Raw genomic sequence first — 16,259 nt, 5'->3', positions numbered from 1 at the left:
TGAATAATTGTTCAGAACAGGAACATCTGCAATGTTAGTTCTGCAGGTCATTCACACACGTTTATTTTATTTTTTTAAGTGAGGGGAAAGAAGTTTCAGACTTTATCAGTTAATCCGCACATGACTGATCATGATTTAACGTTTGATTATTGAGCGCGATCGAAACATCTGAGGGATTGCTACGCTCCTGAACGCACCATCAGGTTTTTGTGGGAGGAGAAGGGGGGCCGGACAGGACATGCCTCCCTCCAGATAACTGAGCCCACGAGGCCGGATCATTAAAGACCAGAAACACCAGCACCATGGAGAGGGCACAGGAGACCGGCAACATGGGGGACCGGACAGGAACCAAGACCCGGTCTGGGTCTGATGAACTCATCTTCTTTGTTAATGGGAAGAAGGTAAAAATATTCATCTTTTAGCTCATTCGTAGTGACTTTACTGTGATCTCAGTCTGCCTCTGTAACATTTATATCATGCTTAATCCATCTTAACGATAACAAAGATCATGAACACTTAATTATGTAAGAATTTAGACTGTGCTTCAAATTGCAGCTGAATCTCCTGATTTTTTTTTATTGTAATCCAAGTAAATTGATTCTATTAATGTTATATTTTTTCACAAATAAAAGAACAAATGAGCAAAAAACTAGTAAAGTAATTAGAAAAAACAGAAGTTTGTTCAGCTGAATAAAAAGTTGGGATGAAAAACTGAAGTATTTCAGAATGTGGAACAAAATGTTGGTGAAAGCAAAACATTGATGACTTACAGGCGACATGGTGCATTAAAAACACATAATAACATTCAGTTTGCTTCTGATAAGTGAGACAAACACAAAAAAGCTGGTAAAAGAAATCATAGTAAGCTGTGCATGTGTAGCTGATACTCAGTGAAAGCTTTAATGTTTGTGAGAGGGAGCAAAATGAAAGATTCATTCATTAAAATACAGGATTAATTCAAAATATTCAGAATGTTACATTGGTCAGTTATACTACGCTTAAACCAGAGTCCATGCAAGTTTTAGTATATTTTTAATTACTAAAATCTAGACCAACATTTAATGTTTTATTTCTGATTCAGAATGTTCGATTAATGTAAATTAAGTTTATTTTGACTTTATAGCTGCAGCGTCCTCCTGGTAACTGACTGTTAGTTTGTTTCTGTAAATTTAAACTGGAAGGACATGAGCTGCACTCAGTTTACCTCAGCTGCCATCACTTTTCTGTCTCAGAGCAGTGAATAACTTGTTGATAATTAACTGTAAAACACTGATTTATATGTCCTGGTGTATTTTTCTGTGTATTTTTAGTCTTTTCATGTTGATTAAAATGTAACTTTTGAGCTTCTCTGTACTCTGAAAGATTGATTTGTGTTTGTGCTGCAGATTGTTGAGAAGAACGCAGACCCTGAGATGACCCTGCTGACATATCTGCGGAGAAAATGTATGATCACACATAAAAACACACACACGTCTGTACAGTGTGTAGTATAATCTATAGAGTAACACATATAGTGTAGTGGTAGATAGACTTTGTCCTCAGTCAGTGGTTTTTTCAAGTTCAAGTTCAGCCTTGTTTTTTTCACTGTGCAGACGTTCCTGTTTATCTTTTTCTGTCACTGGTCACGTTTCCACCTTCAGCCTCGCGCACACTACATGAAGAAAAAGGGGAAGAACCCAAAGTAACAACCTAACCCAATAACGCAGCTGTTGATGTCTTTAATATGAATACAGAGGTTTAAATCAGTGGTGTTTTTAAGTGCTGGTTTGGTTTATAGTTTTTCTCATGATGAGCGGCTGCGAGGTCAGTGACTGTCTCTGCAATCAAACAGTCAAAGTCCAGCACTTTCCAGCATTTGGGATTTGTGCCAGAAAGCTTTCCTCTCTCATTTCCTGAGTGTTCATCTGTCATTTGTATTTCATAATTTATGAAATATTAAACTGTGACTGATGTTTCAGACTGCCCTCACAGCACAGCAGTATCTTTCGTGTCCCACTAGAGGAAACTGAATTCACAGGAACTATTAAATTGCCTTTAATAATAGTAAATAAAAGGAGCTAATTACAGGAAATGAAAGCAATCATACTAAAATTGTGCAGTATTGTTCACCATTAGATGTGTATACCACAAGTGTACCGTTTGTTACTAATGGGTATAAATATAAAAACATATTCCCAACTTTGATTTTTAGTTCAGTTTATTTAAATCTTATTTATATAGCACCAAATCAGAAGAGTCACCTAAAGCCACTTTATGTTGGCTTTAGGTGACTAACAGAGATGGGCAGTAATGCGTTACTTGTAACGCGTTACTGTAATCTGATTACTTTTTCCGAGTAACGAGTAAAGTAAGGGATTACTATTGCAAAAACGGTAATTAGATTACCGTTACTTTCCCGTAGGAATGCTGCGTTACTAAAACTGTGATTTTTTGCGAGAATGTCTCACGACAGTGACGTAAGCGAGTGCGCCGTTAGTGACAACAGCTGTGTGCAGATCAACAATGGATCACAGATCGATTGTGGGAGAGAGTATGAGTGTGCAGCGTGGAAGTACTGACCTTACTTTGAGTTCGATTCCATAAAAAGTGACAAAAACATTAGCGTCCATCGTGCGTGGGAAGAAAACTTCTTTTTACAGCGAAAAAAACCCCTAAACTTCCAAGCAAGCACCGAGTGTGCTATGACGTAATGGGAAACTCACAGAGACACTGCCGTATCCTTCCACTGACCGCTGCACACCTGCACCAGGGTAAACCTCCGCCTACCGCAGTCCTGCTTTACAGGTGAAAATAGAGCAACAGGACCGCTGAGTCTTTGACTTTATTTATGTTCTGCTGTGTTTTACTTGCATCTATTTGAAAGAGTGAGTGTAAACAAAAAAAATATTTTATTTTATGTGCTGGAATGTGCAGAAAATAGGTTTAAATGTTAAACTAATTTATTCAACTCAGAGAATGTTGCATATAATTAAATTTTTGCTTGATGCATAAAGTTAAAAGATTAAAACTGATAAAACAAGTTAAAAAAAGAGACTTTTCCATTTGATTACATTTTGTATGATGGATTATGTAGAAAAAGTAGAATTGGGCTGAAAGATCTATCGCTTTATCACCTCTTCAGGTTGTAAATCGTGTTTTTAAAAAGTAACTAAGTAACTAAGTAATTAATTACTTTTGAAAATAAGTAATCAGTAAAGTAACGGGATTACTTTTTTGGGGAAGTAATCAGTAATTAGTTACTGATTACTTTTTTCAAGTAACTTGACCAACACTGGTGACTAAAGCCACCTAAAGCCAGAGAAATTAAACAGATTCAGAGCATCACACTTTTTAGGTGTTACAAAAAAAATTCCAAGAAATATTCCATCCACAGTTCGGAAGCTTCTTCTTGCAGTTTGTTGAATTACAGCTATTCACTGAGACTGCTATCTGCAATTTTCCGTTACAACAATATTCTTGTAAATGCTGTGGTTACAAGTTTACGTTCATTATTATTCTATAAATGTTACAATGAGAGCAGCAACAACAGATTTCAGATTATTTAGAACCAAACTAAAACCTATTTTTTCATTTGTATAGCACTTAGAATAACAGGTTATCCTGGATGCAAATTACCCAATAAAGGGTCTCTAGTGCCTTTTGAAGCACCTGAACCAATTACAGAGCAGCATTTTTAGTTCTATGAGAGTGATTAGAGATTTGTAAAAAAACTGAAAACTGTGTTTGATCGGTCTCAAATTATTTACTGAAATGATTTCCATCATATAGTACCATAACATAATCCCAAATCAATACAAATACAAAATTCCTCAGCCCTTTCAGCCTGACCTGGCCCTGGATGAAGACGATGATGAAGAAGGCCCTGCTAGCAAGCAGATGGCTTTGAAGCAACAATTATTCTCTGTAAAAATGCTTACAAATGTATGTCAAAGGTGTCCTAAAGCTCAGGAAAATGGGATGATGCTCTTGAACACAAGGTTATCTTTGGCACTTTTTTGACAGTAATCCGTCGCCTAAAAGTAATCATTTATAGTTGTGTTGGTCTTTTCCTAAACCTCACAGAATAGTTTTTAATGTCTAACTCTAAGTGAGTTCAGTGTCTAAACCAAATAGCGTAATTTTAGTACACACCAGGATCAAAACACATTATACTCCTTATACTTGGAAGAACATCATTTTCCCTCTTATTGTGTATTTCGTTTGTATGTTCGTTCTTAAATTTCTTTAAAAGTGGTTTTAAAATGTCTTTTAAAGTCTTAAACTTGACCTGTTTATGGCTGCAGTAGCCTGCCCGTACTTGTATATATCTGTTTATATTCCACACAAAGACAAAATGAGTCGAGTATCATGTCGTATGAGAACATCTCATCTCAGTGACGTGTTCAGTAACAGTCAGAGTTGCTGATTCAGGTTTTACAGCCGGTCTCTGAGAGCATAACTGTACTCCGACACGCTTCATGACCACATCCAGTGATTTAGTGATTTCACAGTAAAAATGTGTGTGTGTGTGTGTGTGTGTGTGTGTGTGTGTGTGTGTGTGTGTGTGTTCAGTGGGTCTAACAGGAACCAAGCTGGGCTGTGCTGAGGGCGGCTGTGGAGCCTGTACTGTAATGCTGTCCAGATACCAAACACACACTAAGCAGCTGCTGTATCCTTACTCTGTGTGTATTTATACTTGCGTGTGTTTAAAATGTATGTTGTCAATCAGCTGCACTCATGTGCTCCATCCATAACAAACTGATTTCACAGCTGCTAAATAAAACATTTGAGAGCACGTGAACAGTCTTTAACTGCATCCAGTCATTACGCCATCAACGCTTGCCTGGCCCCTCTCTGCTCCCTGCACCTGGTGGCCGTGACGACTGTGGAGGGAATCGGCAGCGTGGCGAGGAAGTTGCACCCTGTCCAGGTTAGAAAAAACAACAAAAAAACAACACATACCTGAACACAAAGGAACATAAGGAACTTGTGTTTCTGCAACTGAAACAAAATGGATTCCATAAATCAAAAATGTAGGTTATTATCTCAAAATTGTTGAAAACATTAAGAGACAACGTTAGAAACAAGTTTCCATGGTAACATATTGCCTTAATGACCTGTATTAAAGAGGCATTTGTCTATGTTTGACCACCAGGGGGAAGAAATTTTACCTACCAGCTGGAAAATGACTGCATTACCTCCTTCTAACAAAGCATTTTTACTCAATTAATTATTTGTATATTTGTACAAAGTTACTAATGAAGCAACTTTTTCAGGTATTAAATTGTTTTTATTGCAAATATTTAAATGGACTTTAATATGACCTGTAGCAATGTGAAACTTTGCAGTTTTCTACTAGCTAGCTAAAACTAGTTTCCTTCCTAATGGAATTGCCGTTGAAGAAACCTGTTGAGGAACCATTACAATGTTTTCCTAAAGCTTTTTCCTGAGGCTTCAATTGCAGTAAATACTTGTACATGTATTTACTTTTGTAAATATTTCCCCTAATGGGAGTTTTTTTCATCATTCAGGAACGAATTGCAAAGGCTCATGGCTCTCAGTGTGGTTTCTGCACGCCAGGTATCGTCATGTCCATGTACGCCCTGCTGAGGAACAATCCCACACCTATGATGGCCGATATGGAGGAGGCTTTCCAAGGTCCTGCCAGAGACAGACTGACTTTTGCTGTTTATTAAATAGGGAAAGAAACTACGGAAGCAGTGATCAGACCTGATGTTTCAACACAAATTATCACATTTTCAGGAAATCTGTGTCGTTGCACTGGATACAGGCCAATACTGGAAGGATACAAGACTTTCACTGTGGTGAGAAGACACCCATGGAGAAGGTTTATTTTTGCCATTACTCTGTTGATGACAGTCCGTTTGTGTGTTTTCCACCAGGAGGGGGGATGCTGTGGAGGGAGGGGGCAGAAAAATGGCTGCTGTATGAGTAATGTGAATGGAGCACAGAATGGTTCAGAGGAGCAAATCAATGTAAGTGATCTTCATTCTTGTTGTTAAAAACTATTGAACAGCCTGTTGAAGGTGTTTGGATGTAAACTGCGTGTATGTTTTTACACAGGAAGCTACGTCTCTTTTTAACCCTGCAGAATTTGCACCCTTTGACCCGACGCAGGAAGTCATCTTTCCTCCTGAACTCATGGTAAATTCACACAAACCCAAGCACACAATCAAGCACAATCACGTTGGGGTAATTTTGGGGAAAAAAACAAAGTACCTACTCTAGGTGTAGGAGCTTCTGAAAAAAATGCTAGGAGGTCTTGACATTGATGGGTTAAACCTAAAAAAACATCAACATCTACCATTTTCCATATGGACGTCTTTTCTTCTAAAGCACCTGTGTAAATGTAAAATGACATAATGGAAACAGAACAAAATTATCAGTATACAAGCACCTTGATTTGATTTGAACATGAGGCCAAGATCCTGAGAAACAGATGGGTGCATCCAGGTGTAACAGGAAGTTAGTTCTTGAGCTCTGGCTGATTTGATCACTAAACAAAGGCAGGTGAAGCTTCAGAGGTGGCTGTGACACATCAAGCTACATTTCCATAAGCACCATGTGAGCTGTAGTTCCACAGTTTCCCTCCAGTCATTTGTTGTGCTATTGATATGTATAATGAACTGATTTCACACATTGTGTTTGTCCCTCTCCTTCCACTTTATTCCACCCAGACTCTCTCTAAAGATCGGAAGCCACATTCGCTGTGTTTCCATGGTGAGCGAATGACATGGCTGCAGCCTGACAGTCTGGATGAGTTTCTGAATCTGAAATGGAAACATCCAGATGCCCGTGTGGTGGTGGGAAACACCGAAGTTGGTCAGTCTGGTTCACTCAGATCATTCATTCACTCCTTCATTTCACAATTAGCACTCATTTACTCAGATAAATACTAACTTACTGACTCATTCACTCTTTCATTTATGCCTTCAGGTGTTGAAGTTAAGTTTAAGAACATGGTTTACCCAGTCATCCTAGCTCCAACCTTCATTCCTGAACTGAGCGCAGTGACTCACGCTGAAGATGGTGAGTACAACTCACGTTGATACCACTGCTAATAAACGTTTCCTTCTGATTGCAAATGAATGAATTAAATAAGAAAGTGGAAAGTAAATAAGAAAGCAAACTGGTTCTTATCACTGAAGAGTAAGTGTTAAGAGAACATAGATTGTCTTCTAAATCAAAAAGGTTAAAGGTTGCTGTAGCTCAGCGATGGGAGAAGAAGCAGTGATGAGAAAATCTCTTTGTTTCAGGGATTGTGTTTGGTGCAGCATGCACTCTCAGCCACATGGCGGTGGTGCTGAGGCAGGCAGTGGAAAGTCTTCCTCCTCATAAAACTGAGGTGTTCCTCGCTGTCCTGGAGCAGCTGCGCTGGTTTGCTGGAGTGCAGATTCGTAATGTAGCGGTGAGTTACCTGGACTGACTGGTACAAAAGTTGTTTGATTCTAGGACACTAGACCTTTTCCAAGACACAAGTGGGTACTTTGGTGGGGTAAATTTAGGTTCTATGTTATAATGGACCTTTTTGAAGAGATACCCAGTGTGCCTAGGCATGAGGGGCCAATGGAGAGTGTAACATCACCAATCAATACACAGAGACAGCAGAAAATGTCAATCATTTCAAAGTTAATTGACATTTTCAATGATACTCTGGTCCAATGACAATTAAGGTTTAGCTTTGGGGATTATGGAGTGTTTCAAACAATTATATAATTTCTATGATAGTACAGGAGGTGCGTGAAAACAAGAAAGTACTTTAGGGGGCAAGAGAGTGGGAACATCCCAATATATGCAGGTTTCATGGGGGAGTTTAGGGTACATACAGAGAGGTAGTAAGAGGTTTGTGGTTGATGCCCTGTAAGACAAAACATTTCTTCTATGACATACACCAAGTTAGTGGGAAGTTTCATTCGTCTTGGATGTGGCAAAATATACAGAGCAATTTGCATTCAGTTGGATTTGGACCTTTCCAAGGAAATACCCACTGTAGCATAGTAGAAATATACCAGTAAATACACAGAGCTATTTTGTTGTTCACAAGCCCTCAATGACTGGGTATAGAGTAAATTTAGAAGCAAAGTTAATCCAGTATGATTTTGAAAAAGGAGTTTTGCTCAACAATAGCTACTGAACCATGCCTATAAGTTTAAAGAACACCTTACGTCATAAAAACATTACTGTGATATAAAAAGTTGAGACTGTCTTGTTTTCTGTGACATTGTGATAAGACGTGATTGTGTCGCGTTTTTCAGGCTGTCGGTGGAAACATCATGACAGCCAGCCCCATATCGGACCTGAACCCGGTCTTTATGGCAGCCGGCTGCAAGCTCACTCTGGTGGACAAAGGTAACAGCACACACTTTTATTCTGGTTGACATAAGGTGCTGATAAAAATTCAAACTAAACTATCCATTCAAGGTAAACCTCCAGAAAAAACATCAGACAAATCTCATTCAGAGCCTGCCTGAGAATCTGCCTGATTTTAGGTTTTTCTTCAGTCTCACAGTGATCAGGTGTCTGATCATCTATCATGTGCCAGGCGCTGCTCACAGGAAATTCAGCTGTTTCCTGGTTACATTTCTCTAAGCTGTAGTTTACGTGTTCATAATAATAACTGTATAAATGTTTGAATAAGAATTACCATTGACAACCAACTGTTCTTGTGGCTTCCATGTGTTTTGTCTTGTTGACCCTCGCTTTTGACCTCTGACTGTCCTTCAGATGGAAGCCGTGAGGTTCAGATGGATGATGGGTTCTTCACAGGTTACAGGAGGACAGCTCTGCAACCTCAGCAGATCCTACTCTCAATTCATATCCCATACAGCAAAAAGGTCGAAGCAGTTTTGTTGATGCAATTACTTCCTGTTACATTTAAACCCCTCCAACCATTTCCTGTGACCACCTCATGTGTTCTGTCAGTCAGCGACTTTGTTTTCTACCTGCAGACTCAGTTTGTGTCTGCCTACAAACAATCCCCTCGCCGTGAGGATGACATCAGTATCGTCACAGCAGCGATGAGCGTCACCTTCACCCCTGGGACCGATGTTGTTGAGAACCTGAGGCTGAGTTTTGGTGGCATGGCACCGACCACAGTACTGGCTAAGAAGACGGCAAACAGACTGATTGGAAGGTAAGAAGGAGTCAAAGGAAAGAAAGATAAAAAATAGAGAAGGGAGGAAGGAAGGAATGGAAGAAAATGGAAATAAGTATACAGGGAAAGAATCAAGAAATTGTCAAAAGAAGTGATGATTTAAGAAGAAAGAAAGGAAGGTAGCAGGAATTATGGGAGGAAGGAAAAATATGAAAGGATGTAAGCACATAGGATGAATGAAAGAAAGTCATTAAGCATTAAAGAAGGGAGGAAGTAAAAAAGGGACGAAGGTCAGGATGAACAAAAAAGGAAAGGAAAAGAAAGGAAAGTAACAAAGAAGAAAAATAAGAAGGAAGGATAGAAGGCTGTAAGAATGTTTGGTATCGTACAGGCCGTGGGGAGAGGAGCTTCTAGAGGAGGCTTGCAACTCAATGGCTGAGGAGATGAGCCTGGATCCGTCTGTGCCGGGTGGCATGGTGACATACCGAAGAACTTTAACTCTGAGCCTCTTCTACAAGTTCTACCTGACAGTGCTGCAGAAGCTCCGACTGCAGGTCTGTCTGTTTCCCATCATCAGATTTAAACAACAATTGTCATGTGATTGTTTTTAACAGCTTCTCATTGGTCCATCTCTCAGGGGCTAAAGGTGGCCGAGGTCACCTCCGATTGTCTGAGTGCGACTGAAGTGTACCATCCAGAGACGCCATCCAGCGTTCAGATCTACCAGGTACAACAAAGTGTTTTATGTTATTCTTAAATGAATGTCTACAAAATATTCTAATTTTTCAATTTTCTATGAAATTTCAGAGTTTAATTAAAGTAAATATTTATACATATATAATCTCTGGAAATGTAACAGATTGAGATTTATTGTCCATGTATGTATTTCGAATCTCCTCTTGTAGGCCGTGGCAAAGGGGCAGAACCAGGATGATGTGGTGGGCCGTCCCATAATGCACCTGTCGGCCATGAAGCAGGCAACAGGTGAGGCGGTTTACTGCGATGACGTGCCGCTGTACGAGAACGAGCTCTACCTGTCACTCATCACCAGCAGCAAGGCCCACGCTCGAATATTGTAAGACACCTGTAGAAAACACCCCTGTACTACACTCACCTGTCCAACAGATATATGTCATGTGTAACCAGTTATGTGTTACAGGTCTATAGACACGTCAGGTGCTGAGCGTTGCCCTGGTGTCGTCTGCTTCCTGTTTGCTGATGACATCCCTGGCAGTAACACCGCCGGATCTCTCAAATTTGATGAGACTGTCCTTGCTGACGGCGAGGTTTGTTTTCTTCCAACCAATCATCAGGCTTTGTAGGGTTGAGGTTGATATCTCGTCTGTCCTGTGTGCAGGTGACTTGTGTGGGTCATATCATTGGTGCTGTGGTGGCCAAAACTCAGCTTCAAGCTCAGAGAGCCGCCAAAGCCGTGAGGATCGAGTATGAAGAGCGGCAGCCTGTCATAACCATACAGGTGAGAGCTGACACACCTGAGCTGCTATTGACCAATCATTGATGATCTTTGATGGTTATGTATCCAGAGTGAATGCTGATGTAACATTTTAAACATGTCGATGTAATTTGACACAAAAATAAATCTGCTACCATCTTAATTTCTCAATGTAAATTTACATTTAAAGAAAAAATTAAATTAAATGTAACTTAAATTTACATTATAAAATAAATTTGCACTTTCAGTTAACATTGTTAAATTTTTACCATTTCATTCTATTCTATGTATTTCAAGAATTTCTAGCTTCACTTTTTAAAGCATTTTCTGTTGTGTAGAATATAATCTACCTCTAGAATATGTACCTATCTTTTTTATTGCATAAAGTCCAGTAAAATGTTGTAACTTTGTGTTTTTCTAGCAGCTGAGAACCATAAAATAATATTATTTAAATTTTGACTTTTATGCTTAAAATAAAATGTTGTGTTGGTTTGATTGACAGGAGGCTATTGCTACCCAGTCCTTCTATCAGCCAATCAGAACCATACAAAAGGGGGATTTGGAGTTGGGGTTTAAACATGCTGACCACATCCTGGAGGGTAGGACTGTCTCTGTGACTCTATGTGACTCCTCACTTTTCCAGCTGGCATTAATTTTTGATTTGCTGTCTGTCAGGTGAGATGCACATCGGTGGTCAGGAGCATTTCTACTTGGAGACAAATGTTACTCTGGCTGTTCCCCGAGGAGAGGATGGAGAGATGGAGCTCTTTGTTTCCACCCAGGCACCCACCCATACACAGGTAACTCCAATGCTCCAAAACACAGGTAACAATAGCATAAAAACACACACAAAATAAGATGTAATAAATTAACCTATAAGTGTGTCTCTGATTCAGTCTCTGGTGGCAATGGCATTGGGTGTCCCTGCAAACAGGGTGGTGGTCCGCGTGAAGAGGATGGGCGGAGGTTTTGGAGGAAAAGAATCGCGGACCACTTTGCTATCCACTGTGGTTGCTGTGGCAGCAAATAAGTAAGTCCATCAATTTTTAAAACCTCAAGAATCTAACATTGGTAAGAATCTGGCTTTCTGTGCTTCAGACTGAAGAGGCCTGTCAGGTGTATGTTGGACAGAGACGAGGACATGCTAATTACTGGAGGAAGACATCCCTTCTATGGTAAATATAAGGTATGAGGAATAGTACTACTATCAGTGTTGGCAGTAGCAGCAGCTATGATACTTATGGCAGTAATTTTAATTTTTGAAGGTAATTTTACTGATCCTTTTCTCTTGCTGCAGGTTGGGTTTTTAAACAGTGGGAGAGTTGTTGCCCTGGATGTGACGTACTATGGTAATGCTGGAAACTCCATGGATCTCTCTCAGGCAGTGAGTATTATTATGAACCACAGACCTTATTCATCTAATTACATGGTATGCTGATAACGCCCTAAAGTTAGCTGTGTATTCAAAAAGATTGTGGAGCGAGCTCTGTTTCACATGGAGAACTCATATAGAGTGCCAAATATACGTGGCCGAGGTTTCCTGTGCCGCACCAACCTGCCATCCAACACCGCTTTCAGAGGCTTTGGAGGGCCACAGGGTATGATGGTGGCAGAGAACTGGATGACCGATGTGGCTCAGAGTCTGGGGAAGTCGCCTGAGGAGGTTGGTGGATAACTGAAGTTGGATAAACAACTAAGTCTAGTTAATGAATGGCAGTCCAGTCAGTGTCTCCATCCTCCTGTAGGTTCGGCGGTTGAACTTGTATATGAAAGGTGATTCAACTCCATTTAATCAAGTCCTGGACCAGATCACCTTAGACCGCTGCTGGGATGAATGCATGTCACGCTCTGCATACCAGCAACGTCGAATTGCCATTGACCTCTACAACAGGTAAGAGAAATTTATTTAGACCAAAATTTCAGTACTTTTGAGTGGATAAGAACAAGTTTCGAAGCAATTTTAGCAACGCAAGAGGTAATAATTATCCAGTCTGCATAACTTCTAAAAATGTACTTTGTGGGATGAGACGCAAAAAGGTTTGAGAAAAGAAATAAAAACATGAAACTTACTTTTTCAAAATGATCATTTTCTGTTTTCTGGGCAGACAGAACCGATGGACCAAACGGGGAATTGCTGTTGTTCCTACCAAATTTGGCATCAGCTTCACTGCACTTTTCCTAAACCAGGTCTGATACACAAACAAACAAATATTTTAAGTTTAAACAGTTCCTATTATTCTTTTATCGTGAGCAGCCTTGATTGGTTGTTTTGATTTGTCTTCAGGCTGGAGCTCTGGTTCATATCTACACAGATGGCTCAGTGTTGTTGACTCATGGAGGGACTGAAATGGGACAAGGACTTCACACCAAGATGGTTCAGGTAAAGGACTCCACTCATCTATTTAAAATCCACATATTTATTTCAAACATCACATTGGATGTTTACAGTTTTTACACTACTGCAATTTAGTGAGAAGCTGTTCAGCCATTCAGAAGCATTCAGAACTGTCTTCGCTGTGTGTTTTCAGGTTGCCAGCAGAGTTCTGGGTATCCCCTCCTCAAAGATCCACATATCAGAGACCAGCACCAACACAGTTCCCAACACCAGTGCAACCGCTGCCTCTGCATCCTCAGACCTCAATGGTGCTGCCTTGAAGAATGCCTGCGAGATCCTGCTGAAACGTCTTGAGCCATTCAAGGCCAAGAATCCTAATGGAACGTGGGAGGACTGGGTAAACAGGGCTAAATTTGTCATAGTACTTTTTTGGGGGGGGGGTTATTCCCATTAAATATTCATCTTTTAACTGTACTTGGTGTATTTGTGTCTGTTTACCAGGTGAAAGCAGCTTACTTTGACAGAGTCAGCCTCAGTGCAAATGGTTTTTATAAGTGAGTTCACCAAATGAATCATTGATTAACTGCATATTACAACAAAATGAAAGGTTTCACTGTTTCCCGCTTTCTTATCAGGACTCCAGATATTGGTTATGACTTTGAAACAAACTCAGGCAGAGCCTTCAGCTATTTCTCCTACGGAGTGGCCTGTTCAGAGGTGGAGATAGACTGTTTGACCGGATCACATAAGGTCTGCACCAAGTACAGCTACATTTATCTGAGTTCAAACTCTTGAATCAAATGTTTAAAACGTTTTAAGGAACTCTGACTGATTTTATCACCTCTGTCAATCTGATTAAGGTGTTTAACACCACATTTTTTTTCACTTTTTCAGTTTTTCAATTTTACTGGTAAATTCTGACTTGAGATATTTTCATGACGTATTTGTCTTACAGAACTTGAGTACCACCATAGTGATGGATGTTGGCAACAGTCTCAACCCAGCTATAGATATCGGGCAGGTGAGATATTCAAGTATTATTCATACATAAAGACAACTGATGGATCAATGAACCAATAAAAGAAACAAAAACCACATTTTTATGGTACTGATTCGTTCCTCATGTCTACATTTAGGTTGAGGGAGCATTCATGCAGGGTCTGGGTCTCTTCACCCTGGAAGAGCTTCATTATTCACCCCAGGGAGTCCTCCTCACTCGGGGTCCTGGTTCTTATAAAATCCCTGCCTTCGGTGACATTCCTACCCAGCTTACGGTCTCGTTGCTTCGTGATGCTCCTAATGACAAGGCCATCTTTGCCTCCAAGGTAAGAAATCTGGTAATGCTCAAGACAGTTTAAAAACTGATGATCCTGGATCTAACGGACTTATACTTTTTGTTTTTCCTTTCCCAGGCTGTAGGTGAGCCTCCTCTCTTCTTGGCATCTTCAGTTTTTTATGCCATCAAAGATGCCATCAGTGCTGCACGGGCAGAGTCAGGGATTACCGGGCCATTTAGATTGGACAGCCCTGCTTCTGCCGAGAGGATCCGCAATGCCTGCAGTGACCGCTTCACTAAACTGGTATGAAAATCTTGTGAAAGATCTGGCTTGACAAATCAGGCATAAAAGTTTACACTCAGTACATAAAAATGAGAGTAACTACATCGTCCATGTTCTCATTGCAGCATAACTCCAACTTTTAACAAAATACTTTTTGTGATGTTCAAGTTTCCATTAGCTTTTATTGTTAGCTTTTATGCCGACGACGGCATCCTGTCCATGAAAAGGTTTAGTGAGAATCAGGTCTTGTTACAGCTCTGGATTAACAGTTTTATTTCTTTTCTGCCCAGCTGACTCAAACTGCACTGTTGTCAGATTTGAAGAGATAGGATCCAGATAAACATGCAAAGAAAAAAGAAAAAAAATCAAAAGAATTTCAGCTTTGTGGGTATAAAAAAGAACGGATGAAACAAATGACAACATTTAGGTTTTACATTGTGAGATGGTTAAATCTTTTTCATGTCTTTAAAGGAGAAATTGAAAATATGCAGAAAGGTCATTTGGATAAAAGAAACTGAGAGACCTAAAACTGTTTATATTTGAACTTACCAGCTGTTTTTCTATTGCAGTGTCCTCTGGCTGAAGCAGGAACCTTTATCCCCTGGTCTGTTCAGGTGTAGGACGCTCCACTGATGATCAATCAAAAAACCTCAAGAACACATTAAGCCACGTTTAGCCTTGTTACCAGAAAAGCTCCTGAAGGACCAAATATTACGCAATTATGATAGGATTAGAATATTAGGATATCCTGGTGCTACTCTAATATTTGTCTACTGATACAGCATTAATAGGAAAGAATTCAATATTTTTTGTTACACTTTCACTTTAATATTTCAGTTGTAATTTTGTAAACTCGGTATTAATCAAAGGGGACCTTTTCTGCATTTTCTGTTGCAGAGTATATATAATATTGCAGTGTTACAGAGCTAACGTTAGGTCATTATACAGACAAAGCACAGCTCATAGCCAAGAGCTGCTGCACTTCTCCAGCCTTTCATGAGCTGTCCAGTTATTAGAATGTGAGCTTTTCTGTGGGACGGTTGTTAAAAAAGGTTTAGATAACCACCGTGACCTAATTTCCTATTGATTTGGAAAGTCTTGTTGTCAAGCCTCAACATTTTGACCACTATAGTCTTTTTTTCAAGCCAGAAGTGACCATATTTGGAACAAGAGGGAGAGCTGTACATACACAGATATCTGCTTATAGGTGCTAAATAATGCAATAAAAGTCCTGCAATTAGCAGTTAGCCAAAGAGGTCACACATTAAATAATGCAAACTTTAAGCCTCTGTTAAATTTAAACAGGCTAAAAACATGTTTATTTCAATTATAAAGCTGGAAATTTTAACATAGGAGTTTATTGGGACTGACTCACTTTTAGAGCCTCACAGGCACATTAGGGGAACTGTAGGTGTTGGCTACACTTTTCAATCCCAGCAACTACTTCTTAGTTTCGCAGATGATAAACTGGGAACTACACCAAGTCCCAGTGTGAGATAAATAAGGATAATTTTGAACAGTGATTCCTAGAATTAAAAACAAGCAGAAAAGGTCCAGTTTAAATTCTGACTGCTTTGCTCAAAGCAATTGTTGCAATATGAATGAAATAAACATATTAAACACATCTGTTGGTTTGGCTTTTCTTCCTTTGACTCATGTTGTCAAAGTTAACATTCAGTCGTCCAGAGCCACCACTAAAGTCCTGTAAATAAAATGATGCTGCATGTGGTTTAAAACTCAAGAATAAATCTTTCAGGGGATGAAATGTATTTCACAGAGCTCAAACATGTTTATCAATGTGACTGAAAGGAAGCACAT

At 39.7% G+C, this 16,259-nt stretch overlaps 1 protein-coding gene across 1 annotated transcript; it reads left to right on the top strand.

The window, feature by feature from the left end:
- Positions 1 to 4: 4 nt before the first annotated feature.
- Positions 5 to 16,052, top strand: xdh (xanthine dehydrogenase). The gene is made up of 35 exons (XM_085265759.1): positions 5 to 401; positions 1,386 to 1,443; positions 4,552 to 4,648; positions 4,801 to 4,909; positions 5,511 to 5,637; positions 5,743 to 5,804; positions 5,883 to 5,975; positions 6,064 to 6,144; positions 6,678 to 6,822; positions 6,937 to 7,029; positions 7,257 to 7,408; positions 8,256 to 8,349; positions 8,725 to 8,834; positions 8,949 to 9,133; positions 9,486 to 9,648; positions 9,732 to 9,821; positions 10,000 to 10,169; positions 10,254 to 10,380; positions 10,452 to 10,571; positions 11,050 to 11,146; positions 11,223 to 11,347; positions 11,444 to 11,577; positions 11,646 to 11,733; positions 11,845 to 11,931; positions 12,019 to 12,210; positions 12,293 to 12,438; positions 12,653 to 12,734; positions 12,832 to 12,927; positions 13,076 to 13,279; positions 13,384 to 13,436; positions 13,518 to 13,632; positions 13,838 to 13,903; positions 14,019 to 14,207; positions 14,295 to 14,462; positions 15,011 to 16,052. The coding sequence occupies exons 1-35, from the start codon at positions 303 to 305 to the stop codon at positions 15,059 to 15,061; spliced, it is 4,068 nt and encodes a 1,355-aa protein (XP_085121885.1). The 5' UTR covers positions 5 to 302; the 3' UTR covers positions 15,062 to 16,052.
- The last annotated feature ends 207 nt before the right edge of the window (positions 16,053 to 16,259 follow it).

Source organism: Mchenga conophoros, linkage group LG23, assembly GCF_057382185.1.
Source record: "Mchenga conophoros isolate Kocher_MC1m ecotype Shallow Benthic linkage group LG23, M_conophoros_male_GT1.1, whole genome shotgun sequence".
Classification (NCBI taxonomy): domain Eukaryota; kingdom Metazoa; phylum Chordata; class Actinopteri; order Cichliformes; family Cichlidae; genus Mchenga; species Mchenga conophoros.
This window is presented reverse-complemented; position numbering and strand designations above follow the sequence as displayed.